The sequence below is a fragment of the Plectropomus leopardus genome, chromosome 7 (assembly GCF_026936395.1).
Source record: "Plectropomus leopardus strain MGB_pleo_1.0 chromosome 7, ASM2693639v1, whole genome shotgun sequence".
NCBI lineage: Eukaryota > Metazoa > Chordata > Actinopteri > Perciformes > Serranidae > Plectropomus > Plectropomus leopardus.
The window spans coordinates 29,995,117-30,022,756 of NC_142182.1; the positions used below are offsets into that span (position 1 = coordinate 29,995,117).

The 27,640-nt window shown below is 40.1% G+C and overlaps 1 protein-coding gene and 1 long non-coding RNA gene across 2 annotated transcripts in view; one reads left to right on the forward strand and one right to left on the reverse strand.

Moving 5' to 3' along the window:
* Positions 1–27,245, forward strand: alx4b (ALX homeobox 4b). The gene is made up of 4 exons (XM_042496334.2): positions 1–687; positions 12,543–12,856; positions 21,841–21,969; positions 23,225–27,245. Exons 1-4 carry the CDS (start codon positions 354–356, stop codon positions 23,543–23,545), a joined length of 1,098 nt encoding a protein of 365 aa, XP_042352268.2. The 5' UTR covers positions 1–353; the 3' UTR covers positions 23,546–27,245.
* The window catches only part of LOC148189219 (uncharacterized), a 15,381-nt gene continuing 14,324 nt past the window's right edge, over positions 26,584–27,640 (reverse strand). Inside the window, exon 4 of the long non-coding RNA XR_015777060.1 lies at positions 26,584–26,657. This is a non-coding gene — a long non-coding RNA (uncharacterized LOC148189219). The remainder of the gene's footprint in view (positions 26,658–27,640) is intronic.

A 27,640-nucleotide genomic window follows, 5' to 3' on the forward strand; every position in this document is an offset into this window, starting at 1 on the left:
TGGGCCTACTTCAGATGTGTGTGGAGAGAGTGTGTTACGTGTGTGTGTGCGCGCGTGTTTGTGTGTGTGTCAGATACACTGTAGGCTACTGAGGCGGCATCAGCTTGAGCAAGGCATTTCTCTTTACCCCGACAAACCTTCAGGGGGCTTTTAGCATTTGTTCAGTCTGCAGTCTCTGGAAAACATCTGATTCATTTTGTAACCAGTCCCAGATGCGGCAGCGTGAGAGTGTGTGTGCATGAGCGCGTCAGTGTGAGTTTGTCAGTGCATGAGATTTTGGGGAGAATATCTGCTGTCTAAGGGGAGGGAGAGAAGAACCGTGTGGATTTTTTTTTAATATAACTTTTTTAGGTATGAACGCAGCGTGCGTCTCATACTGCGATATGACATCGATGGATTCATATTATAGCACTTCTACTGCGCAAGGTAGAGAGGCGAACCCGTTCAGGACTTTCCCGAACACTGAAGCCAAATACAGCCCCACGTTCATCCCGGGGAAAGGGCAGGCTTACGGAGAGAAGTCCCGGAGTCCTTTCCAGCCGGAGTGCCAGTCATTGGATGGCGCTGAGGAGGGCACCTTCAGCAAATACCAGCTCTTCATGCAGCGACCGACCTGCAAAACTCCGCCCGAAGGAGGCAAGCTGCACCCGGACAGCGGACACAACGGGACGCTCATTCCCTGCTATGGTGAGTGCGCACAAAGACAGCCGCAAACTGCGCGTCGGCATAGAGTTAAACGGAGATGCAAGACAAAAGCGGACATTTGCAAGCAACAATGGAAGCTGTAGGACAGAATCTGATCAGAATCTGATCATGTGAGAGCGCAGAGCAGAGAGAAGAAGAGGTCAGACCCACTATGACTCCTATCAAACATCCATGTTTTTAACCGATTAGAACTGCGCGTAGTTCTGAAATTAGTTTATATTTAATGTAACAAAATAATTTCCCATCAAACTGATGGTGGCAACGTACGCTATGACGAGAAAAAAATGGGGAACCGATACCTTTGTCGCATACATTAAAACGTAGTAAAACCCAGATAAAACTGCATAAGATGAGAACCTACATGGAGAAGTAAATTTTAATCACTGACTGACAAAATGCAACCATAAATGAATCAGAAAACTATTCAAGAAAAAGTAGGATTTCCTGCCCCGCAAGCGTGCAAGCTGAGCTATAATTGTAGCGCTATTGCAAATTTTATTCTTGATCTAAAGGTTTTGCTCGACTGAGAGATAAAGTGCTTATTTCAAACAGTTTTTTAAATGGACTTTTGCCCTTTATTGTGCCTTGACCCCATGATGTTTCATCATAATTTCATGCAGAGCCGCAGCATCACTGTCACTGATCTCACTGGCCTACAACTGCAGTCTGTTGCTGTCTATAGACAGTAAATCTATCCGTCAGCCACAATAAAGGCGTTCTTTATTTTAATATTAAAATATGAAATACAAGCCACCAAGGCACGCGCACACACGCACAAACAACCTGAGAATCCAAGAGCCGTGTAGTAAAAATGAAAGTAATTATACATATATATATATATATATATATATATATATATATATATATATATATATATATATATATATATATATATATATATATATATATAAAAATATCAACTGGATTATTTAAACGCAGTTTATTGTCTTTTTTGCGATTTCTTTTTTTTTTATAACCAATGATTATTTAACGATAATAAAATCACTCATTACGACAGGCGCAACTATTTCACTGTTATAGAAATATACTTTTCTCCAAAGGAGCTCCAGTTTCAGGCCAAAATTTTGCTGTTTGTCGACCACAATACAACTGTCAGTAACAAATTTAAACATTTAGAGACCGCTTTGACGTCCTGACAAATAGCATTCATTTAAAACGAAATCGTTACTACCTTTTAGAGTCTGCCGACAATCCGTAGCCCAACAAATGTCCAGTTTAAAGAAAACAATCTATTTTACTGTCCCTTTTTATTTTAAGCGTCTAATGAGACACTTAAAATAAAAAGAGCAAACCCTCTTATAGCAGACGGAATGGACTGTGTGACAACAGTTCCACAAGAGAGGGCCAGTAGACCTAAAAAAAAAAAAAAAAAACGTCAATTGTGTGTAAAAAAATTACTTTTCTTATAATATGTTTACATAATATATATGATCAAATACTAAAATTAACTAAAAAATAACATTTTGTTGAGTTCTCAGCGTATAGACTCACCGGCGCCTATATATTTTCAAGGCCCAGATGTTTATCATGACGCGGATGTTACAGAAGAATACATCTGTTATAATCGTGGCTGAAACTTGATGTTTTTCGAAACGTACGCAATAACTCAACCTTTAAATTCACATTTAAATCTGCGATTCGTGCTGGAAAATAGATTCAGTCACTGGAAGGGAAAAAAAGGCAACTCCGAAAATAAAACAGACTAAACAAACACATATAAATACACTCAATTGCTGGTCGAAAATAAATAAATGCAAGTATTATGTGTAAGAAAAAACATTGAAGGGTCCTAACTCTCTCAGTGGGACCAATTACAAGGCCTGCTGTATATAAGTATTTTCTGTGCAGTAGCCAGTCCCACACTTTGCCAAAAAACATCCATAAAATGCAAAGTAATCTGTTTTCCTGGGAAACAACTGGAGTCACTCTGAACTTTAAGCTGAAGTGTCACTTTTTTTTCACTTTTTTTTCTGGAGTTTGAGAGCAATGACTCCACACAGATTGGTGCACCCCTGCACTGAAGTGAATTGATTTGGCAAGTGCATTGACAGGACCATTTAAACACCATCATTAAATGCAACATGCCTCCCTTGAGGAGAGCTGTGCAATGTTATCATTGAAAATGTTGCAGCCAGATGAAGGCATCATGGCTTTGGGGAGGATGCTTTGGGGTCTTGCCAAAGCCTCAGGCGTCAACAGGCTTGTGCTGTTATGTGTGGTCCTCAATGGGAGATATATTGCTCAATGCTGACTCTTTATCTCCATCATGATGACAAAAGTCATCTCATATCCCAAAGGGAGTTTGTGTGGCAACTTTAGCTACAACTTACACGGCAACACAACATTTTGGATTTCTTTTCATTTAGGGGATGTTAAAAACAGTGTTTGAGAGCACAGAAATACATTATTACAAAAAGAAAAAAAATGCTAAAATAACTTATATGTTAATATTTATATTTAATAGCACAAGAGGATAAGTGAAGAAAAGATGTGAATTTACTGTTATTTCTTTCTGTTAAAAAATAATTGGAAATATTTTGGGCATATGCTGCATGCTCATTTTCATTCTTTTTATTCCGCACACTTCCAAACTTTTTTTTTTGCAAATGATTTCTTTTGAAATCAGTCTGTACCAATGACACAAATATGATTCAGCTGTGTTAAAACTATATACAAATTTAAGAGCTTAAAAGTGATTCTAAAATTCATATCTTCTTGCATTTTTGTAGTTTAAAATCCTTTTTTTGTTTTATGTTGTTTGTATAAAAATCATAGTTGGTTGCAAACAGATTTTAAATGATTTCCACTAAACACTAAAATAATGCCCCTGGAAGAGCGAATGAACCTATTTCTGCACAGTAGTTGCTCAGGTCGGCGGGCCTGTTTCCTTGAGTGCATGTTAATCAGTGAGACTGTCCCACAGCGAGAGCAGGGATGGAGCCGTCTACCTGCTCACACAGCGATGAATGAAATAAAACCCCTGGAGCTGATCGAGTGCTGAGGAATGCAGGTCAGCGCTGCAGGAGAGGTCCACATTAATCTGAGGCAGATGTGCATTACTGAGCTCCTATAGTTATTATTCATACTCACCAAACATCACATCTCCAAAGCTACAGAGGGTCCCAGCGAGTGACAAAGTGGGACTGGTTTACATAACCCCGTCTCAACAATACCTTGTACAAATAAGCAACGAGTCAGAAATGGACATCGAGATTGGGTAACGATTTGAGGGGCTCGGGAGAAATAAGAGGGTTTCTGGGAAAGCCGCACACGTGTGGGATTAACTGTTTACATCCACGTACTTCACTGAACTCTATGGCTTTGCATTGCATATATGAATATATGACTTTCTTTAGAAATTTGTGAGAACGTAAGACTAAATCTGAAAAGAAGAAATTGTGTTTTTTAGGCCTGTAGTTGATAGGTTGACTTCTGCACTGCTGCTGTGCAAAATAGTGTTTGTGTGAACACTGCAAGGCTGTCTGTGTCTAATCCTCTTTGTAGTCTCACAAAAAGAACCGTTTAAAGCAAATTCAACACTTACAAAACAAAGCTTTTTCAAAACTTTAATACAACCCCTCCTCCCTTCTTGAAGCATCCTGTGATATGTAAAACATTTTTCTCTGCATATGAAAACCAAAACAAGACCCACCCCCCCAAAAAGTCCTGGCAACGTTTTAAAAGCCTCCTGTCAAAATATAGTACTCTAAGTACATGTTAAAAGGCTCGGGGAAGTGATGTCACAGGATATGCATGTGCTGATGACTAACACATTGCTTCCATGTTCACAGTAAGCCTGAATGACACCTGTGATCGTGCCGGCGTGTGTCTGTGAACCAGAATAAATTAGAATATCTAATGAGGACACTTGAAAGGATTAATTCTTGGCTTGTTAAAACGTAATGGCTTGTATAAATGTGTGACTCAGGAGCAGCAACAATCTGTCTGCCATTGAATGAAAAGACATTCAACTCAAGGGACAGAGTGTTTCATGAGGTGTTCAGTTAAAGCTTTTCTCATTGCCACTCAAAAATACTTTCTCCTCATGCTGTTTTGCAGCTAACGCAGCATGCTGTGGCCTTCTTTTTTTTTTTGCTTTGAGACACCTCTCTTTCTTGCAGGGGAAGGTAACTCCCCACTGCCTACCTGAGCGCCGCATACAGGCCAGATTAAAGAGATGCTTTGGAAACTTTAACCAGCTGCAGCGCATTTTGATCTGTGCCTTTTGTGTTGTGAGTCTGTCGCTGTGTCTTTACTTTAGCCTCCTCGATTCTTATCAATGGACTGAATCTAACCTCTGTGGGAGCTCTTGAATAATGCAAACATTTGGCCTCACAAAATGGTCAGAAAATGGATGTGAGCTTTTCGCCTGACACTTTTGCAAATGATGGAATATACTGGGTAACGCAAAAGTATGATGATCATTTTTTGGTCCATGGTGAATGATATTTCTTTTCTCTTTCTCAGCTTGCTTTCAGCAGAGATACGAAGCCCATTTTGCTCATTTGATATATTTTTTTAAATAAAAACCAGGGGTGGAAAGTAACCCATCCAGTGACACTGCCTGCACCAAAGCTTTTCTTTATGACTTTCTCTGATTGCAAAGAGGCAAAATTATTTCATGAAAATGTGATTCCAATATGATCCACACAGTGTAAATGTGGTCATGGAATGGGTTCAGGACTACTGGAAAGCCAAGAGGTTGACAGATGATTGATTAAATAATCACATTTGCTTTCAATTCCTCTGCATTTTAATTCAGTCCTCTTTTTACTTGCTGTTTAAAGTAATATTGATAATGCAAAAGCAATCAAACCATTAAAAATAGCAACCTGACAAATGTCCTACATCTTGGCCCAGACTACGGACGGTTTCTCTACATTCACATATATCAACATTATGTTGAACATGTACTTTTAATTTTCACACATGCATTTAAAGGTGTACTATGCAGGATACATTGGTTATTGGTTGTAAAAACGTCTGCTTTTTCGCCTTGCTACATTTGCATTTTTTCAGCATTTTTCTGCAATTTTTGTAGCTTCCTCTTGGATGTGTGCTGCTTACGGTCTGGCACACTTATCAAGTCTGGACCTCACCTGTGCACTGTTATTGGCTGGGGGTGACACACCCACTGCTCCCAAAAGACAGCAAGTTGAGAAGAAAATAGAGGAATAGGGCAGGGTCTATGCAAATCAGTTCGCTGCCACAGACTTCTGGTTATCATACGTAATGATTGAGATGGATCCCTTTTTTTTGTTTATTTATTCTATTTACATCCTGCATATTATATCTTTAAAGGTCTAGTGTATAGCATTTAGTGTCATTAGTGTAAGTGTAACCTCTTCCCTGTGCAAAGTGTGTTTAAGAACTATAGTGGCTGACGCAAATATGCAAATGGACCTACCTAGAGCCAGAGTTCGGTTATTATATTAACATTATATACAATTTCTGTCAATAGATGTCCCTAAATAAACACTTGACCTTGAAGTATTAAAAATATTTCAAAATTCTCAGTTTTATGAATGTGCTCCACGTTATTTTCCCATAAGATGAAAACATGTATACTTCCACCAGCCTTTAAAAAAAACAAACAAATAAAATTCTATAAAATCCGAAACTGTTTTGAAGCTCTTGATTTGAGACAGTGACAGCTATAGCCCAAGGTATCATGACAGTAGTGAGGTCAAGGTCGTGTCAATTTATCAGGAGCTGAGGCTGAACAGAAAGATTTTTCGTTTCCCAGGGAATCTGCATTCCTGCGTGAGCCGCTGGCATAGATCTCTCCTCAAGGAACATCTGGGAGCCTCCCTTCCACTAAGGAAACAACAGTCAACATCAGGTCTTAGACTGTGCTGCAGGAAGAATAATTCAGCCCAAAGCATGTCTGCAGACCAGCACTGAATGTAAAATTAAACGCCACAAAAGCCAATGGAATATTTGTCTTTATTTGGTCCATATAAGGTGTGATAAGTAGAGAGCCATTGTGGCAGACTGAGTGTTTTGGGAGAACATTTTGGAGCACTCTGGTTAAAAGCATTCCCTTCCCTATTTAGTGTTTGGTCATTAACCCTTCCCCAGGTTACTAATTTATAGTGTTTCTTTTATTTGGCTTCACTTGACCCTCCCCGTCCCTTTCCATAAAAACCGAGAGGGTGCCCTGTTGCTTTACAACCAGTTAAATTACACTTTGATGTTTTCTCTCTGTTTTCAGCAGTGATTAAATTGCTGACCCTAGTAAACATCTGACCTCTGCTAACTGAAGAGGTCTGCAGCTTGTCACAGAGTAGCTTTGGCAAATTGCAGGATCAGTCGGTGATATTCGCCGCATTTATATATGTATATACGTTGATGCATACTGAAATGAGAACAGTCAAAAACACATTCCTCTGAATGCCAAAAAAAGCTGGAGCCAACGCAGTGGAATCTTGGCTCGCAAAAGAAAGTGTGTGATGGCTGTGTTCTCCAGAACAGCGTGCATAGAAGACAGCTCAGCATGCGGGAATACTGGAAGATGTTTGTGGCAACAGACTGTGTGTTGTTAGCGTGACAGAGAAAAAAGAGATGAGTTTGAAGAACTAGACACAGAAAGATGTCGATGAGAACAGATTATATTGCAAATTGTGGTTAAATTAGTCCTCAAAGGACCTTAAGAACCTTAAAGGAAAGGCTTGATATTTTGGGAAATCCTACTTATTTATAGGGGAGAATTAGATGAGACGACTAACACCAATCTCTTGTCCTATATAGTAAATATGAAGCAGCTACCATCAGCCAGTTAACTCAGCAAAAAGAGTGGAAACGGATAGCCAAGCTCTGTCCAAACGTATTAAAATCGGACCACCAGCACCTCTGAAGCTCACGAATTAACAAGATGTCTCATTTGTTTAATCTGCAAATGCTGTGTAAGAACATCAAACTGTCATTTTACAGGGGTTAAGTATCAAACTATTTCGAGGTCAGAACAAATAACTAGAGATGTTGCCACTGGATCTGAAGGATCAACTTCAGGTCTGATCAATACATTTTTTAACTGATCGGGGTCTGTTATTTTGAGCATATTCCCCACCCATCCCTTGTTTACGTCCACTGTCACACAGGTGTTGTAAAAGCAGAGCACAATTTGAGGCAGTGAGGCCCATACTCCATAAGTAGAAACTGATTTTCTTCCATGCTTAACTTAAGCTGCTACACCACTTTAAGTGGAATTAAAGTGAAATTTTTGTTGTTAATTTTTGGTAAACTAGTTTTATTGTAATGCTGTAATAAGTGCTGTGACCAATTTGTATTTGTTGAGACATTGAATGTTAAAGTTGAGCTATAGCACTACTTTGAGGTGAAATTGTGATTATATTACTCATTTAAAGTGCTCTTTACTTTTATTATAATGCTAGACTAACTGGATTTAAGAGCAATTTCTGAAGACACATTTTAGTTGGCTCACTTTGTTATTTTGTAAAAATAAAATGAAAAACACTTACGGAACTGTTTGGATGCAGACATATTTTCTTGTATTGCATGGCAGAGCTGTAAATTGTCAAAAAAATACTATAGATAGATTTTAATAACTTTAAAGAACTTGAAGTGCGCATTGTGCAGCTGCATTATCCAGGTAAATACAAGTATCAGATCAGGACTCGGTATCCACAGATACTCAATATTAAATGACCTGCATTGGGACTAGGGGCAAAAAAACTTGATGAGGACATCCCAACCAGTAAAAAGCTATGCTGTTTTCCTGGCAACTTGTCCCAGTTTGGCAATAGTTTCATAACCCCTGTAAAATAGTGAAATTCAGCTCTTCATATTAAGATAAGATAACCAGCTTCATAGCTTCAATAGCTTCATTTTAATTGTGCAGACATGTGAGTGGTATTCTTTTCATCTAACTCTCAGTAAGAAAGCAAATAAGTTTGTCTCTCTAGATGTCAAACTTATCTATTAAATGTCCTAAGAAGTGCAGATTCCAGTGTAAATAGGCATTTTTGGACCAGAGCTTTTTCATAGCTCTAAGAACCCCACTTTATATTGTGTCCACACCGCAAGAACTACGAACAATCACAGCTCTAAGTACGCAGTTTTGAGGGACTATTTAAGCTCCTATTTCAGAGACGATACTATCATAGCATAACAGGAACCCCGAATGACGCAAGTGACACTAGCTATCAATATGATGTCAGAAAGATTTGGAAAGACTTTAAAATTTTGGTTGGAGTACAAATTGGGTTGAACATTAGCATTCCAGGTTGTATGGATGTTAGCACTATGAAGTTTTGTAGATGTTGGGTTTTGGTCTCCAAACCTCCCAACTAAATGTTGTAATTCTATGTTAAGATGATGCTGAGACGTTGGATTTTGGTTACTTAAAAGTACAACTAAAAACCAACAAAATATCAACGTCATCTGTCATTATTTAATGTCATATTGAAATTGTTATTAGACGTCCTAACAATGGTGGCCAGCTGTGTGGTGATTGGTCAAACACATAAGCCAATGCAACACCAGCAACCGCAATTTTTAAAAAACCTGTTAGCCATGCAAACAAAAATGACAAAACACACACAAATGCACCAACAGTGAAGTTCCAACTTTACTGACCATTTATGCAACGGAAATACAACGCAATGTTGACTTTTCGCACTGACAATATGTCATGCAGAAGGGATGTTGCAATATCAACTTCTCACCAGGCTTACATAACGTCAGAAATCCTATTGGCGGCAATGCAAACATGAAAAAAAACAGCCCTTGCAGGCATGTAGTTCTCAGGGGAACTCTGCAGTTGGCAGTTCATCTCAGGGAGTTTCAAGAACTGCTACGTCAGAAAACTTCTAATGTTGTGAAAATATAGATCTGTATAGGAATGCGAATTTAAAACATCTTCATTTACTATTCAACCATTTTCTCTTATCTGTGTGCCCAGCTGCCTCATTGGCTTACAGGATACATGCTCAGGAGCATGACTGCATTTTCTCTTGAGGATGCAAATGCCAAGCAGGACCCTGGTTTTGACCTGTCTTACTTCTCAACATTGCAGCCACGCTCCTGCTCAGGGGTAGAAAGGAAATTTTGCACAGTGCTTTAGCATAAGAGGCCAGTGCAGGGGTAGGTGATGTCAGAACATCTGCCTGCATGGAGACTGTAAGAGGGTCTGACAGGTGGGCCACAGCGATATGAGGTCATGAACTCCAGCTGGGCGAGCTGTGTTGTTCCATTAGCATCTCTGTCAGGGCCAGCGTGAGCAAGAGGAGCGTAGGAGGGCTGCTGCAGAATTGAGAGCATGACTATTGACAACTCATTGTGGGACACATGAGCCAAAGGCGTACTAATCCATGAAAACAAACATGCTTGTTGCAGACAGCCACCGCCTAGCTTCATCACTCTCAAACTATTCAGTCATCTTACTAACCGCTGAAACACTTAGAGAGTCACCATGCCACAAGGTGTCAACTTTCTTTACCTCATTGCATTGGGTTTCCCAGAATGACAGGAAGCCATTACTCATAAACAAAATGCAAACTGACAAAGTAAAATGCACATTAATCCTCCTAAACTGGACCTAACTCAAACACAAATGTTGTTGGACTAAAGTAATGCTGGTGTTGCACAAGACTTGTAAGTGTGTTTATGCGGAGGAGACCATTATGCGCTGGTTTCAGACCAATACAGTTAGGACAGGGCGCTCGGCGTGCCCAGTCGCAGGAAAGGCAAACAGAGAGGCTGACAGAGCACACTGTTCTCACTGGCCCGCAACCAGAGCCCTTCAGCTTATTTATTCACACAGCTGTTTGTTTATTGAAGGAGAAGGGACAGCTTTCTTCATCTCCTAAAAGGACACAAAAAAGCTTAGCGAGCGCTGACAGGAACAGAGCGAGGTCTGTCACAAAATGGACGCTCTCGAAATTGAAGGTGACAAACACAATGTTGTTTACATCTCAGGGCAAGGCCGCAGGGGCAAGCGTGCTTGTACACAAGGCACTATATACAGCATCGAGACGAAGCAGCTTTTGCGCGGCTCGGGTTTCAGGTGGCGTGATTGAGAGATGTGAGAGAGAGTGCTTCAAGGGGTTGTGTCACAGGTCACGCCAATGTAAAGTGACATACCTTTCAAACAGAAAAAGACATTTCTTCTCTTGTGGCAAACAGACAAGGCCTTTGAACGCCAAAATAAAACATTGCAGAGGTGATGTAAGCTTAAAGTAAATGTCTTTTCGTGTGGATGTTGTAACGTGATGATGAGCAGACACACTGCCTGACTTGAACGTGAGGCAACGTGGTTTTATTCAGCCACATGTTACAGAAAGCATTGCTCTGCTGAATATTTCAATTATAGTGTAGTAACGATAATTATAGGACTATTATTGACAACATGTGGCCCTCCTTTTTTATGCTATGAAATGGTCAGAAAGTTGGTTGTAATATCTTGCTTGAGAATAATATTATTACAGTACGAATTTGATTAGTGAAGCCACGCGTAAACTGTGAAGGTTATTTTGATTTTTCATGCTTCGTATGAAAATCGTAAGAACGCCGCACTTCAACCGAAACCAAAATTACTCGAATGTAGTTTATTAAAACCACAGTGTAACATCTTAACTTTAAAACCTCCAGTATGTTTTAGGAGGTTTTTGAGATGTATCGTCAATACATGTCATAGAATTAAAGGACTCTCCAATGAATTTCGTGTTGTGCGTCCATAAAGCTGAAGATATAGATAAAAGAGAATTGTCAAAACATGCCTCAGAAGACAAGATGTCTTGAATTTATTTTCTAGCAATGGCCAAGCTCCAAAAAACCCTGGATCCTACATTTCCCATAATGCAAACAGACAACATCTGTCGAACGACCCACTTCTTTTCAACCCCACACCTTCAGGTAATCATACAGGCTTTCTGTTAAAAACTGAAGTCCACCGAAGAAGAAATGATCATATATTAATCATATTAACTCTTTATTGACCAAGTTGTTCATGTGACAAATAAATAAAAATTCATATATACAATCTTTTGAAGGGCCCCTTTCAAAGGTCCAGTGTGTAGGATTTAGGGCTCATGTACGCTCAACGATGTGTATACTGACATGAATGTAGTCTTCTGGCCGCATTCTGCATTCATTTGTTTGCATTTGTGCATGTTTTCTGAAAGCTTATAAATACAGATAAAATGAAGCAGTACCACCAGAGATTCTGGGGGCAGTGAAACATAGTTCATGCGGGATACAATAGTAGGAGACAACAAAAACATAAAAAAGCGGACACAGAACGAATCACTAATATAGTGAAATAAATTCTCTGTCACCATGTTGCAATGTATTTAATGGCCTCACATATCATTGCCATCTACAGCGCTGCCTGCATTAAAAGATAAATTATCTCAATGTCCTCCACTGCCACCTCATTTGTTGTGTGAAACTTTCAACTCAGCCATCTATTGACATCTATTGGCTGTATCTACGCTTTCATTAAGGATGCATGGAAGTATGAAGGCAGTGACGTTTCCAACATTTGAAACATTTTGTTTATGATAACCTGAAACTAAGAACTGCTGTGTTTTCGTTACCTTAAAGTGAGTAATTTATATACAGAGCGGGTCCTCTTCCACGAGTCCACCATGTTGTTTCTACAGTAGCTCGGAAAAGACAAACCAAACACTGGCTCTAGATGGGGCCATTCGGGAGAAGTTTTATTTGGTTAATATCTACAACCTCACAACAAGTTGCTCCTCAATCATACACACTGGACCTTTAAAAGAACAAAATACAATCGATCGTAACCCTTCAACTTTCTTCCTACGTCTTTCCATTTCTAACACTTACAGGAAAAGACAACAGCAGCCTGACAGAGTCTGAGTTGCCCCCGAGCGTCGACCCTCCCGGGATGGAAGGCAGCTACCTGAATCTAAAACCACCAGGCGAGAAGGGGCTGAGTGAGCGGCCGGGCTCTGAACTTTCCAGCCCTCTTGATAAAAGTGAGGCCGAGAGCAACAAAGGCAAGAAGAGACGCAATCGCACCACATTCACTAGCTACCAGCTGGAGGAGCTGGAGAAGGTTTTCCAGAAGACACACTACCCAGATGTTTATGCCCGTGAGCAGCTGGCACTGAGGACAGACCTGACGGAGGCTCGTGTGCAGGTGAGGAAAGGGGAACATATGACAAACTCTGATTTGGCATAAGGAGACAAGTCCTCCAAATTAAACGACAAAATATGTTCTTTGTCCACACCCTCTAGAAACACGACTGTTTCATGAGCTTCCTAAATCATTACTGTTGAAATATAAATCAGTTTTATTGTGTGACAATACTATGATTGAGTTTAGGTAAGGTTAAAGGAAACATGGTGGTCTGGCTTAAAAGGACCATTTTGTTATAAGGACAGTTCATCCCAAAATCATAAATACATATATTCCTTCCTGTCTGTAGTGCTATTTATCGATATAAATTGTTTTGGTATGAGTAGGGTATGAGCAGAGTGTTGGAGATATTGGTCATAGAGATGTCTGATTTTGAATATATAAGAACTATTTGGCACTTGGCTTGTTGTACTCAAAACACCATAAACAGAAATTTGAAAAAGTTGACATCAATGTCTCTTTCCAGAAATCAGGACCCGGTCACTCAACATAATCCAGAGACCTAGTTGTGAGCAGTTTCATGTAGGAACTATTTTCTGTCTACAGAGCTACACTCTATCACTGCGCTGAAGGAAGTGTGCATCTAATCATGGACGAGATGCTCATGCTCATGACAGCATGAGATTTAAACATTAATGGTGTCCTTTATGGCTGAGCTGTAATGTAAACTAGCTCAGTGGTGCTGGGTTAGCTAGCAGGAGGCATGCTTCGTTCCGCATGCTGAGGAACTGTATTTTCCAACTGAACGACACCTACTGACCAAATCATCTTTATCATGGCCCTAATCCTCCGTCATATGCTAATCATCAATCGAGATCATTTTGGTGTGAGTTGCAAAGTGTTGAAATTATTGGCAGAGATGTCTGTCTTCTCAAATAATGAAACTAGCCTACATGGTACTCGGCTTGTGGTGCTCAAAGTGCCAAAAAATACATTTGAAAAAGTCAAAAGCAATGTCTCTATACAGAAATCATACTTTGTTGTAAGCAGTTTTATGGAGGAACTATCTTCTTTCTACCAAATTACACCCACCAACCGTGCACAAAAGGAAGTGTGCATCTACTGCTAGCTCACCTAGCTCCACTGAGGTAGCTGATGCTACAGCTCAATTAAGAAGGACACTATTAATGTTTCCATTTTGCGCCATCACGCCTCTTGTCTATGAGTAGATGATTCCTTCAGTCAGTGATATGGTGACAGTTAGGGAACGATTGTGATCATGCTCACATGTTTTTCTTTGTTGTTTCCGTGAAAATTACTACAGCCGCTTGAGGGCTTTGTCACTTTGTTGTGAAGAAGTTGTTGGAGGCATTTGCTGAAACAACGAATGTTTGTTCCATCCTGGGAGGACAGTCTCCATGAGCTGTGTTGTATGACTGCAATCGTCAATGTTTGCGTGCTAATAATCACTTGGGGAACTGACAGAGAGGGCTGGGAGAGTCAAGACTGGCATGCTGACAAAGATTGTTCGGAGCAGCAGACAGCGAGCTCTATTGTTCTTCATCTCTCTTTCTGCCTGCCAGTTTTAGATCAGAGTGGGATGGGTGGGACTAGGGGAATACTCTGCTCTTAGCTCTTACATGCTGCAGACTCTGCAGAGGGGTCAGAGGCCAAGGGTTTCTCCTCAGCACTACCATGTTCAAACTACTTCACCGCACAACTCTGCAGGCAGGGAGGGAAAACACATGGAGAGGGGAAAAAAAAGAAAAGTCATCAAAGCTATTTGGCAAGGATATAAAAAACACTTTGAGATGCCAGTTTCAATTTCCACGCATGGTCCAAGACATAGTCAGGGACAGAGAACCTGGCCTGGTCCCTGTGGTGGTACAGTAAAATAAGTACATTCATGTTGTGTTCACACAGACCCATCTATTCCCCAGATGAATATAATTAAGTTCTTCATCTGACAGGCACACAGCAGACTCTGTTGAGTCACTGTGAGGTTTGACCCATACTTCTTAAAATCAGACCCTAAATATGTACGCAATCAAGACTAAACCCCACAATTTCAACTGAAGGTCTATCAAGACAAAGTCCAGGGATATCCAATTGTTGAATACCAAGGGGCACTCGAAGCTTGGCAAGCGATCGGAGAATCCTTTTCATCTCCAAAACAACAGCAATCGAAATCTAAAGTGCAGATGTTTTCTGCCAAAAAGCCAATGTCAAGGTCCTACGGTTTCACCCTCAGTTTGATGATGAACGTCTTCATAAAGTTGGGCTGCAGTTTTCCGAAATCACATCTGCGACTTCTGCTGCCGCTAGTTTATTTTGCACAATTAGCGCTCAGCCTCAGACTTGAACTTCACCGCGCTGCCTATGTTTTTATGGAGAGGGAGGCTGTGTGTGAGTGACTGCTGAGGCAGTCTATCAATCGCAGTGGTCCTGGATGACAGAGATGAGGTGAGACGGCTGGACTTCAAAGCTGCGTTTGGAGTTGTGCACTCTGCCCTCCCTCTCTCCCTCTTCCCGTCTCTTTCTGCCTGCTGGCTCTGGAGCATAAATAAAGCTCTTTAATGGCTCTGTAAGCTGCCTCTTGCTGTCAACGTCTTTAGCAATTACTGTATCACCGCCAAGCACTTTGAGCTCAGAGAGCTCTGAGCCACCTTCCTCGCAGATGTCCGCTAGATAAAATAAAGAAGAGAAGTAAGTGTTTGCAGTTGGTAAATATCATCCTTTTCGGGCTTCACATGGGTTCACCAGTGATCGTTATGAGAAATAACAAAAATTCTTCGTGTTAATTGAAATTCTGCGCATGCAAAAACACCACCAGCTTTCCTTTCTAATGAACGTGGAAGTTTGGGAATAAGAGACACGGAGTCGCAAAGGACACATCTGACTTCATAATGTTCCCCGAATGATCTCCCAGCCAAACTATTTGGCTTGGGTCTCATTCCTACTGCCGTTCAAAGGCAAAGCTACGTAGAGCGAACCCTCTGTGAAACATGACACACTCAGTACCCAGAAACCACGACTCAGGGCATATATGTGTTCAGACATTGTTTGCTTGTTTATAAAAGGGCTCCAGTGTGTGTGTGAGCGTCCAGGTTAAAAGAACGCATTTGTTAGGGACTGACTTTGAATTTTGTATATAACATGGTATGTAAATGTGTGTCTTTTCTGTGTGTATCCTGTGTGTGTATGTGTATGCTCGGCCCGCTTGCTCTCGTCTGCACGCCTCCGAAAGGTCAGTGGGGTTAGCTGCGGAAAGCCAAGGGCTTAGGCGTCAGGAAATTAAACATGAAATGAAAACAAGCTCCAGTTTGAACATTCTCCCATCTCACTTTCCAATATCCCCACTTCCCCTCGCTGACTTAAAAGGGAGGAGGGAGGAGAGAGACATGGAGAGAGGGGTTGGCGGTGGCGAGGGGGGAGAGAGGGGCTGGAGTGAGAAGGAAGAGGCTGAGCCTCAGTCGAGAGGGGTGGGAGTACAACAGAGAGATTCAGAGTAGAGAAGTAAAGTTGTGTTATCTTTGATCCATCACAATCAAGATGATGGCTCAGAAACTGATAAAACTTTTTTTATTTTAAAAGGGAGAACAGAGCTTTGATTTATCTGTGCATTAACCTTAACCCCAGTTTGTGCTTCTCATGTATTATTATTATATTCAAGTCACAGAGCTAAACAATGAATTTTTCTTTGAATAAATTCTGGATGATCTTTGAAGAGGGTTTTTTTTGCAACATTAACCACTGCTCTGATATTATTTCCAGAATCCTACAACACTCCTCAAATGATCTGAATGAAAAGTTAATTCTATCAGCTATATAATAAAAATAGTTTTACCTGTTTCTGAAGTTGTGACTGTATTTCCTAGACCAGCCATCCAGAAATTATGTCTTTAGTCTTCTTGTGAAACACAAGCATGTCTTTGTTTATAAAAACTCAATATATTCATTATCCAAAGTATGATCAAATATTTCATTTTGTTGATACAATTGATACAATTGGTGGCACTTCCACAAAAGTGAAAATAAATGAAGCTAACATCACTTTTAAAGGCTGTGGCACGCTCATTTTTCAAGCAAGGTGGTATTTTGTAAAACTAGAAGACCTAAGGCATCCATTGGTACCAAACTGTGTCAGCATAGCTTGTAAGGCAGGGTGCTAAACAATGCCCAGTCTGGCAAGGGAACAACTGGCATGGCCATTTTCACAGGGGTCCATTTAATTTTCAATACAAGATATCTGAATGAAAACAGGTTCTATGGGTACCCAAAAGTCTCCCAAAGCTTGAGAGCACCTGTCCTCTGTAAATATTATTTTCCTAATCAATGTACTCCTTCAAATTAAATTTGTAAATTTGTCCTTTTAATGAAAACAACAACCAGCCTCTTGAGAGAAGAACATCATCTAACATACAGCCTATAAATACTAGACACATAAAAACAGCATTGCTGTGAAAGTCAAAATGTTAACTGGCTCAGTACTAGTCCATGCACATCATAGCATTGGTAATATCATCTGTAAAATAAAAAAGATCAAAGAATATCAGCATTAACTATCCTAGGTTTTAACTAGCCTAAAAAGTTTAGCAGCATAATCAAATTCCTAAAGATTCAGTTTGGCATTTTGTTTTGGTGTTCCACCCTAAGATTTTTAGTGGCCCCATTCAGCAATACCTAAACTCTTAGTATAAATAACTCTCTTATTTGGTCTTCAATAACCTTTGAGTTTTTTTCAAATATTGCTATGTATTCATTCTTAAGGAAATCAGTTAAGTTAGCTCTGAGACTTGAGTATAAGAGTAATATGTAAAAAGTTACATCAACCTCTGACAAATCAACTGTGTCTTCGATAGATTTCTTTATTCTGTGTCATGCACACAAACATGTGCCCAACGCTCATGTGTGTACAAGACACTATCACAATACTGTGCAGTTATCAATGCAAAATGTGATCTTACTGCTCAATCACCAAACATAATATTCAGTCTATACAAGACTCGACAGACAAATTCTGCCACAAAAAAGGTTCCCCCTCTAAAATATTTCTCAAATTTGCCATAGTCCTCCACCTAAAAGAAATCAACATAAATGGAGGTCATTTTACCGAAAAGTACATCCCTTTTATCTCTGTTTGCAGGAAAGTAAAACAGAAAATTAACCTCATTTTCATTTTCATTTTCTCCTGTGTCACAGAGCAAACATCTGTCCTCCACTGGAGTGGCACCAAACCTGCCAGTCTCTAAGGGGTCGCTTACACAGCAATGATTCTTTCATGAAATGTTAAGCTTTTGCTGCGGATTGGCCTTTCATTCACACAACCACAGCGTTTTGGGACCTCGAAATGTAAACTTTTGAAACCAGGTTCCAGAATGTAATTTTTTGAAAATTCTTCCCTTTCTGTCGGCGTGTAAATTGGCAATGCATGAAACCTATGAGAACGGTGACATCATAGCTGCACTTTTCCCATTACATTTCAGACAAATAGCAATAACAACAATAACTACAATGGCAGACTACCGAGCTGTGTTTGTGCTGCTGACTCTACTGAGTTCGTTAACGTTGTCAGACCTCGTGCGTGCGTTCGCCATTGTCTTCTTGTTTGTTTATACTCACCACGCTGTAGAGGTGTTCTTCTGTGGTGTGTCATTACAAAGTTAGACTGCAAAATACTGGCCTGGCATGCATACTACACTGTTTTTGTTTGTTTTTGCACATCCGTGTACACGATGATCACTTTCACAATGTTATCATATCATCGCAGATTTTTTTTTTAAATGCAAAGGTGTAAAGTTTAAAGTTTCTAGAGACTAACTGCAAGAAAGCTTTGTGCTTATCAGCCCAATCAGGGCCTCTTATGTTAAGGATTATATAGGGAAAGCTGTGATGTTATGAGCTCACATAACCAAAGAAGAACCAAAGGAAAGACATGACAAACCCTAAACAATAATAGACCAAAAATCCTCAGGGGGCGCATAACGTAGACTCCCAGCCCCCCTGCAAACATATGATATAATTCAAAGGGCAACAACCCCTCACCTTGACATTGGGGTTCAGCCAAAGCCTCGGATATCAGCTTACCACTTTGCAAGGGTGAGCTGTCCTCTAATCTCACCAGCTGACCTGAGGAATGTCGGAGTCAGACGACATTTCTTTACGTCACCTTCTCGCAAAAACACAGCGGCTATTTGTGCCAAAGGAGGCCATATATGGTCCTCTATTTGAAAATGCTTGTTGTTTTACCGTGTCAGAAAAATGGCAGTTGTGTGTGCATGTTGAAGTGCTAATATCTGGTCTTATTTCATAAGATAAAAATCCACTCCTGCCCTTGTATGAAAATCTCAGTATGGGATCATATCTTTGTGCGACACTGCTCATGTTTGTCACTATTGTGTTGACTGAGAGAAATGGTGAGAGAGAGACATGAGTGGGGACTTGAGGAGGTTGACTGAGGGGAAATTGCATGTCAGGGACTGTGAAAACCACAAGCTGATTGGGCTGGGAATCAGCCCACAATCCGAGTTCAAACCCCTGTGTCGAAGCAGGATCGCTCTCTCTTTTCTCTTTGAAGAAGTTTCCCTTTCCCTCTTGGGAGGATTAGATTCAGACGACCAACAAATACATACAAATAAACATGTGGAGACATCCAGTACCTCCCTTTGCTTCTTTATGTGCTTGCATCAAGATGTGAGAAAACTTTGTAGAAAAAAAGTCAGCAAAAGTCTCAACTGATTATATTAAGAAATAGCAGAGATGCATGGTTGTAAAAGGAGAAAATGTGGAAAAATAAATGAGGTGGCTACCACCGGCTTACATTTTATTATATTATTATATTGTATAAAAATGGTGAGAATTAAGGTTTTCATAATACCAGAATTTTTTGAAAAATTATCATAGTATCAACACGTATATTACCAGTATTAATAATGTCTTAATTTGTGTCATTTGGGTAATGAAACTGTATTATTATTTGAGAATTGATAGATTTTCGTTAACAGGCAGATATATATTTTAGTCTGACTTTACCCCACTTTAGATGATTATTGCAGAGGTATTTTATATCTGGACTACATATATAAGGTGCATGCTAAGACTGCAACTAACTATTATTTACAAAATCTGCTATTCTAGCAATTACTTTCAAGATTAATCAAATAAATGTTTGTTTTAAAATAAACTCAGAAAACGGAGTAAACTGCCCTTCACATCTAGACAGCTAAAGGGTGACGTCTTTCTATTGTTTTGCCCAACCAACAATCTAATACGCAAAGACATTCAGTTAACTATGATGAAAACAAGGAAAAACAGATTTCAAACACAAATTTCAAACATTGGGACTGTCAAATGTTCGGCATTTTTGTTTGAACATTGAAAAAGATTTCCCACAGATCATTTTCTTAGGATAGCTGTCTCACGTTTGGCCTTTTTAAAAGTTTGAGACACCACATAGGTGTCCAAATACTTCATATTTAATGAATTATAAAGCAATGTGGCATGTACAGAAGAACTGAAACAAAAGAAATGGCTTTTGCTACAGAATGCATTTTGTCTACAAGGTTGTTTTATATCTATCATCACTATTCATTAGCTGTTTCATATGGCCAAAAATGTCACTGTTTGACTGTCTCCTATAAGTAATCATTGTATATAATGAAATTGTTTTCATAATTACATTGTGGTGTTAATGTATACACTATCAATTTCTTTGAGTTAACAAAACATTTTATTTAACTATATTTATGTACTGCGATGGATTCACAGGGAGGTGGTTGGGGTGGATGGCATACATGCAGGATTTTAACACTAGAATACTGCATTTGCGTCCAGATGATTAAATGTTACTTAAAAAGGGAATAATACAAAATTGCTGTAGTCACTACAAATGGAAAGTGTGTCGCAAGATTTCGGTGGAAAACAGATTCAAAGTTTAGGACTTGGAACTGAACTTGGGACATGAATACCAAGACTTGCAGCTTACTCGCGGCTTGCAAAACAATGACTCGGTCCCATCTCTGGTCATACGAGACAGGGCTGCTGTTCCTGTTTCTCATCATTATCTACACTATTGAATTAAATTTAGTTTATCTGGCCCAAAATCACAAAACAGCAAATTTGTCTCAAAAGGATTTACAGTCTTTACACCCTTTGTACTCAGATCCTCAATTTGGGTATAGACAAACTACTTACTACGTAGAAAATATTACACAGCATTGACAGTAAATAAAAAGACTGCGGTAAGAATATTTTGTTAATTTCTTTCAGGCTACAAATTTTACTTTTTTGCTCAAAACAGTCTTTCTTTGATAACTGTCTTACACCCTTCAGTCCCGCTTTCCCCTGTGCCTCCACAGTTAGGGAGAGGTGGGCTAAGTAGCCTGCACTCGGTCTGTCAGCAGGTACTGAAAGTACAACCACTCTTCAGAGCAGCACGTCTATCAATCTCACAGGGAGAAATTACCCAGCCACTTCATAAACCGCATCCAATACTTAATTATCCCAAAGACATGCAGAGAAAAACATATTCTTGGTCGAAAGTTGAACTTTGGTTTCATGGATTATACAGAGGGATTCCCCGCTGTATCCCACCATGCTGACATGTGGGGGAGAGCACACCTCTCTCAGAGTGATTTATGAATGGCTACAGGCCCAGATGTGGATCTGTCGACACTGGCAGCCTGAAGGGAGGCAGACGCCTGTGTATCAAAGGGAGGAGCTGATTCGTGCAGCACCAGGGGAGACTCAACCATTTTCACATCAATAGGTCCGTGTGGACGGCACTTTAAAGACACGTCAAGTCTTAAAACCTGGGCCTGGACTTTCATGTGTGGCAGAATTTATTTGCTACACTATCTTCATTTTTATGTAGTTCAGTTTCTGACTTTGTCTCACTGAGCAGAGAGGATGGCCTTGTTTCCTGCAAAAAAAGAATACTTGGGTTTGCACGTCATATGAGGGCGGTGTTTAAAGAGATATTCAAGTTTTGATGTTTGGTAATGGCTGGTCTGTATTTTCCTGATAGATTGGGGATTTTTTTGCAGGTGTGGTTCCAGAATCGCAGAGCCAAGTGGAGGAAGAGGGAGCGTTATGGCCAGATGCAACAGGTCCGGACACACTTCTCTACTGCTTATGAGCTGCCTCTACTGACTCGACCTGAGAACTACGCACAGGTAAAGGAAAAGATGGGGTAGTCCACTTGCTGATTAGTACTGAGAGCAGGTGCTCATGATCTGAGATATCAGAAACATAAATGGTTATGAGCATGGTTTGTTTTTAAATCAAAATAACTCGTGTTAACCACCTGGGGGCAGCAGTGAACACAACATTTACATACTATCAACTTTAAGGCCCGGACACATCGAAAAGAGCCAAAGAGTCAGTGGCGATGAGGGCTGACTGTTGCATGGGCTCATGTAACCTGTGTTCAGCCAAAAAGTTGCACATGAACACATCCCAAAGACTACAACCAATAGCCTGCTAGCATATACGTTCTGGGTCTACATGAGAGGAAATAACTCCCCATACCCGCAGGCATCAAAAGAAAGACAGGACAGAGTCAGGATGCTAGTTAGCAAATTGAAAACATAACCCATTGTTGCAAGAACAAAGGATATTTACCATGCACTGGTGAACAATAACACAAACAACTGCAAACCATTTCAGCCTAAGAGTCTAAAAAACACCTAATATAAAAAGTTTGCTTTAATATCATGGCCTCTTGCACTCAACTTCAGAGTGATTTCACCAGGCTCTGCCAGCTGTGACACTGATTCAACGTGAGGAATTGGCCGAAAAAAGGTAACAAGGGCCAACAAGGGCCTTGGCCAAGGTTGCAGTACTTACCACAAAGATTAGGGCAACAGACACTCACTGACAGCCCGACACTGACCAAAAGCCGACGATCGCCTTGGTGTGTCGGGCCTTGACAGTTTATATGACAAACTAGTAAGCAAACAGTTGCTTATTTACACAGCCAGATGTTACGGAGCAACATTATAATTTATTCAAACATATTTCTGTCCACTGGGTAAATGCCAGTCCAATATGCACTTTATTTTAGCTCTGTTTTTGATCTCTCCCAATCCCTACTGAGAGATTTCTGTCTCCTTAACTGCTAAATGCGCACTACCAGCTAATTGCCAACTGTGTCTGTCTACCATTTAATGCTGAGCAGGTAGGGTACAGTGGGTTTGTGGAGCTTTTTTTTACTCAAAACATCTGCTTTCTGCAGCCAAAAACAGCAATATGAGAGTTGTGAGCATGAACCAAAACAGTAAAGTTGCAGCTAAACAATAAGCTGAAACTCACTGTAATGCTTTGTAAATGGGGGAGCTTCATCACAAAAAGCAAGTTTTTTATGTTATGTTATGATAAAAATATGGATTAAAGCTGCCTTAAGTCCTAAACACTGCTTTTCTCCCTCAGATCCAGAATCCTTCGTGGATCGGGAGCAGCAGCGGAGCATCTCCAGTCCCGGGTTGCGTTGTGCCATGTGACTCCGTCTCATCCTGCATGCCTCCTCACCCTCATGGTCCTGGAGGCGTCTCTGACTTCCTGGGCGTGCCCAGTCCAGGGAGCAGCCACATGGGACAGACACATATGGGCAGCCTTTTTGGGGGTCCCGGGATGGGCGGGGGAATCAATGGCTATGATCTCAATGTTGACCCAGACCGCAAATCTTCCAGCATAGCTGCGCTGCGTATGAAGGCCAAGGAACACAGTGCGGCCATCTCTTGGGCTACATGATGTCTCAGCCCGGTTCCACCCCGCCCCCATATGGCTCTCGACTCTGGAGCAGCCAGCAGCGAGCGCTGTGGGGGAGGAAGGAGTTTTCCTGAGAGCACTAATGATAACACAGGTCAAATGAACAGGGGGAGACGGTGGAGATAACAGAGGCCAATACAGCGGCCAAAACAACCAAGATAACAACTGTGACTGTGACAATCAGCAGATGCTGAAAGTGAGAGAAATACAGACGTGTGACTCAGAAGAAGACGATACTTTTCATTTTTGATTCCTTGATCTCTCAGGTCTTGATAAAATATGGGGTCAATAAATCCCTAAAAAAACTGGGTATCATTCTTGATAGTAATAGATGTCAATAAAATAAGCAATATAATAAATATAGTTTACAAAAAGCAGTCACAGAATCCAGGAGTTCAGTGCCAAATCCAGCCATATCATACAGTATTTAACTGAAGCTTGATTATTTACTTCCTTTAGCTTATTTTTTTATACCATCCATCCTGCCCCACTCATTTTTTGTGTTACTTTATAAGCTTGTCTCGTATCTTTGAGTTCAAGTATCTGAACATTCAGTATTTGCATTCAAAAAGCCATTTAAAAAAAACATGCTTAGAGGGACACCGCATGTTATGAGTCTCTTTTCTGTCACTTGCCATTCACAAACTGCCCTTTAAAGCAAATTGGTTAGAAAGGAAAACATGAATTTTGTCAGAGCTTGCAATGGGTACTTTATGTCCCTGCTAAAGACAGAAGTTGAATGCAATAAGTGAACAGAGTCTAATTGACTGCAAGCAGACATGGGCCTGTGCCAATTTATTCTGGGAGGAGGGCAGGCCTTGGATTGGTAGCAATTTCAAACCAACGTGTCATTTCCTCCCCCAGGGCTGCCTCCAAAGGTTCCCCTGCTAGGCTCAGGCCTCAGGTTACAGGAAACACTGTCTCCACCGGCAGACAAGGCGCAGCAATGCACAGCAGCAGCCTTCAACACCAACTAGCCACGCCAGCTTCAATCAGTGACCGACGGGAATAGACACACTTAATTAGCTTCAAAGTGAGCCGTCCTGCCCCGCGAACACCGTAGCACATCACAGCGTACATGGTGAGGACATACTGCACACACAGTTCCACACGCTGTAATAATCAATTCATCGTCAGACGTGGGCTCAGCAGAGATGACTCTTGAGCTCGCTCACACAACCCGCCACATGCCAGAGACTGCAGGCCAAATCAGTGGCCCCAATCGTCCCGAAGTGCATTCTGTAATGTTTAGGTAATGTGATGACTTTTGAGCTGGACTGCAGGAATGTGGTGAATATGTCCAGTGATTGCTGGGGTGTCTCTGTGTGTTACCCCGCAGGAATAAGCTTGTCACCAGAGCTGGGCTGCAGGCTGAGGCTAGAGACAGGCTTCATTAGTCTTTTGGCTGATCTTTCTGTGACGCCCGCTGGGCTACATATCCGTTTTCTTTCCCCACTGAGGATGATGGCAGGAGAGTCTGTTTCTGCTCCTCATAGCTGGCTGATCTTTGTAACATATGAGTGCCAATTACAGCCGTTCTTTTTGAAAGCAGAACTGCAAATAATCACTATTTTAAGTACAGATTTATTTCTCAATTGGTCAATTAAATGTTTGGGCTAAAAAATCAGCACATCCTGGATGTTGCAAACGCAACAATTAATGCAAATTCAAGCAATCCTCATGAATTCTCTGCAATCTCACAAATTTGTCCATTCACCTTTTCCACAAATTTGACCAGGCCTCATAGTTTCCCATGAGTATCACTAGTCATTGTAGTCCCTCGCACAAAATCATCAAACCTACCAAACTCACCACCTTGTTTTTGTTATTGGTCAGTCTTACATTTACCAACAAAATTTACTGCTACCATGCAAGACGATGCCCTGATGCTCTGCACAAAAACAGGGGTAAACCATTTTGCACCGCATGTAACGTTGTGGTGGCACACAAATAAAATCATTTGAAAAACACTTTTCCACAGCAACACACACCCAGAAAATGGCTGAAACAAGTTGACAACAGGCAAGGCAAATCACAACAGAGGCTGTTGCATCCAGATTTGGAAAGAATCAAGGTGAGTTAGATTAAATAATCATGGTTAGTGGTTAAGTTAGTGTAGTGTGACTCGCAAACTTAAAAGGGTTCAGTTTTATTCTTACTGAAACAAGTCACCTTCAGTTTTTAATAAATTACACAAAAATAAGTCACAACTTTTTTTTATTTTTTTACTTGCTCCCTCAATATTATTACAAAAAAAACACCTACCAAACTTTGCATCACATCTTTATTTTTTTTTTTTTTATAAGGAAAGCTGCCGTAAAATCAGGCAATTTAGACTGCAACAATCACTCCCCAAAAAAGCCTATGAAATCTTGGAGGGACTGTGACATGCCAGAAAACAGTGAAAAATCACAACCCCTCAAAACTCAAATGCCATATATTCCGTTTATTAATACTAAGGAAAAGCGCCAAAGTGAAAGGATGGAACCAAAGAATAGTAGCCATTTTTGCTTGAGGAATTATCTAAAATGATTATAAATACAATTGTAGTTTAATGTTTTGTCTACTATTTGTTGCAAGTCTACAATTCTTCATTTAAAATGTAGAAAAAATTGCAAAACATTTCTTTTTCCATATGAAGGCAAAAACATTTTAAAAAAAATTCTTCTATCATCTAGTGACAAAACAGATTCATTTTTATTGGCATTTAAATCGAGCCCCCTCTTGTCAACATAAGGTGACAACATAATGAATGCTTTGACACAAGTATTCCTGCTGTTAATATATTATAGACAGCGGGCTTATTGGCAAAACTTAGAAACAAGTGTCATCAAATGGAAAGACAAAGGCCTCTAAAATTGTGCCAGGAACTACATTTAGTAAAGATTTTGAATGAATATAAACTTTGTTGGATGTGCAGAATAAAAGTCAAAAACATTATTGTCTAAATTTCAAGAAAATAAAACAGGATGTGGCTAAAAAAAATTAGTGCACGACTTTGTGTGTGACTGAATTCCTACCTTGTTGTGTTTGTCTTCTCGCTGGTCGTCCCTCAGTGCTCCACTCCTCTGCAGCTCCGTCCATGTTGATACTACTGAAATGAAGCAAATGAAATCCATAGTTATAATGTCATATTGTGTGAATGTGAACAATATTAATGATATTGTTCTTTTGCTTGTACATTTGTTTTGCTTATTTGTCAAGTAATGGACCTCCAGAGATAAACCATTGAAGTATTACAGTAATATTGCCAAGAAATGTAAAGTTATGTTTTGTGTGTTATTCTGAAGAGTTGCTCTGGACTTTTTACCAAGGTTGAAATTGCTTTCTAATTTCCTTGTGGCTTTAAGCAGATTTCTGTATATTAATCAACTATTTCTACTTTTGATTGTGTCTTTATATAATGTGCCATTGCAATAAGTTATTGCACTTACAGTGTTGGAGGAGATGTTTTGTTTTTTTGACCTTCACTGGGACAGTGGTCTCTTTGCTAAAGCCAGAGGCGTGTGGTTTTGTGGCCCAACAGTCGAAAACTGTCTCCTAAGCCCGTCCATATTTAGCACCATGAACAGCATCACTGACATCTGTTTAAAGTGCCTGACATTTGTTTGTACAGAAGTAACTGGCTGTTTCTGTTGATGATGGTTTTGAATTTTTAAATAAATGATTCTCCAAATGTTAATTGAGTTCAGATAGTTTCTTCTTGACAGGCTGTTAAAAAAACAACATTCTCAGTTTCATACTCCACCTCATGGAAGTCCTCCATGAGTTTTTTATTTGTCACATACTCAACCTATTTTTACACTGAGCAATGAATTGGTTTCTGACCTCTCCAGTACAGTGCTTTGAATAAAAATACCATACAACAAGAAATTAGATACAAAAAAGATACTATAAAAATATAAAATATAGTGCAGATTAAATAAGGTATAAATATGGTGCAAACACAGAGGGATGCAAGGGACTAGTGGAGGTAACTGACACTAAAGGTGTATTCTGCCAGCAGCCTTATGTTGGCTTAAGCTGTAACCGTTTAATTATTATTTCACATAAGATATTTCTTTATTTGTGTTTTTG